Here is a 791-nt window from a genome sequence, read left to right as displayed (position 1 = left end):
TTCAGCGGGACCCCTGCGGGCCAACCCCCTGCCCACCCTCCGCTCCCATCCTTCCCTTTCCCTGCAGGAGGATCCGGGAAGGGTCCCCCTACGGCCACCTCCCCTCCTGGCGTCTCCTCTCCGTCATCGTCAAGTGCGGGGACGACCTCCGGCAGGAGCTCCTCGCCTTCCAGGTCCTCAAGCAGCTGCAGGTGAGAAGGGTGGGGGGCTGCCTGGGGGGGAGTCCAGGGCTGCCCGGGACCGTGACGGATTTTCTCGCTCTCCCCACAGTCCATCTGGGAGCAGGAGCGCGTCCCGCTCTGGATCAAGCCATACAAAATCCTCGTCATCTCCGCCGACAGCGGCATGATTGAGCCGGTGGTGAACGCGGTGTCCATCCACCAAATCAAGAAGCAATCGCTGCTTTCGCTGCTGGATTATTTCCTGCAGGAACACGGCAATTACAACACCGAATCCTTCCTGACGGCGCAGAGGAATTTCGTGCAGAGCTGCGCCGGGTATTGCCTCGTGTGCTACCTGCTGCAGGTCAAGGACAGGTGAGTCCCCGCGCCGGAGCGGCGATTCCCGCTGGGATCCATCGCCCCTGGGTCCCGTGGGAAAATCCCACGAGCAGAGAGCGTCGCTGCGCCCGCGGCCGCGGAGCAAAAACAAAAAAAGTTTCCGCTCTCCCACCCAGGCACAACGGCAACATCCTGCTGGATGCGGACGGACACATAATCCACATTGATTTCGGGTTCATCCTCTCCAGCTCCCCCAGGAATCTTGGCTTTGAGACGTCCGCCTTCAAGCTC

General features: G+C 62.2%; 1 protein-coding gene across 1 annotated transcript; it reads left to right on the top strand.

The window, feature by feature from the left end:
* Window positions 1-67: 67 nt before the first annotated feature.
* On the top strand, window positions 68-788 carry PI4KB (phosphatidylinositol 4-kinase, catalytic, beta; the record flags this gene model as incomplete). Its single annotated transcript, XM_010073095.1, has 3 exons — window positions 68-191; window positions 271-536; window positions 677-788. Coding segments are annotated over 3 exons (502 nt in total), but the record flags the coding sequence as incomplete, so codon positions are not given.
* Window positions 789-791: the final 3 nt, after the last annotated feature.

This window comes from Pterocles gutturalis, unplaced genomic scaffold (genome assembly GCF_000699245.1).
Source record: "Pterocles gutturalis isolate BGI_N339 unplaced genomic scaffold, ASM69924v1 scaffold1982, whole genome shotgun sequence".
NCBI classification, from domain to species: Eukaryota; Metazoa; Chordata; class Aves; order Pterocliformes; family Pteroclidae; genus Pterocles; species Pterocles gutturalis.
This window is presented reverse-complemented; position numbering and strand designations above follow the sequence as displayed.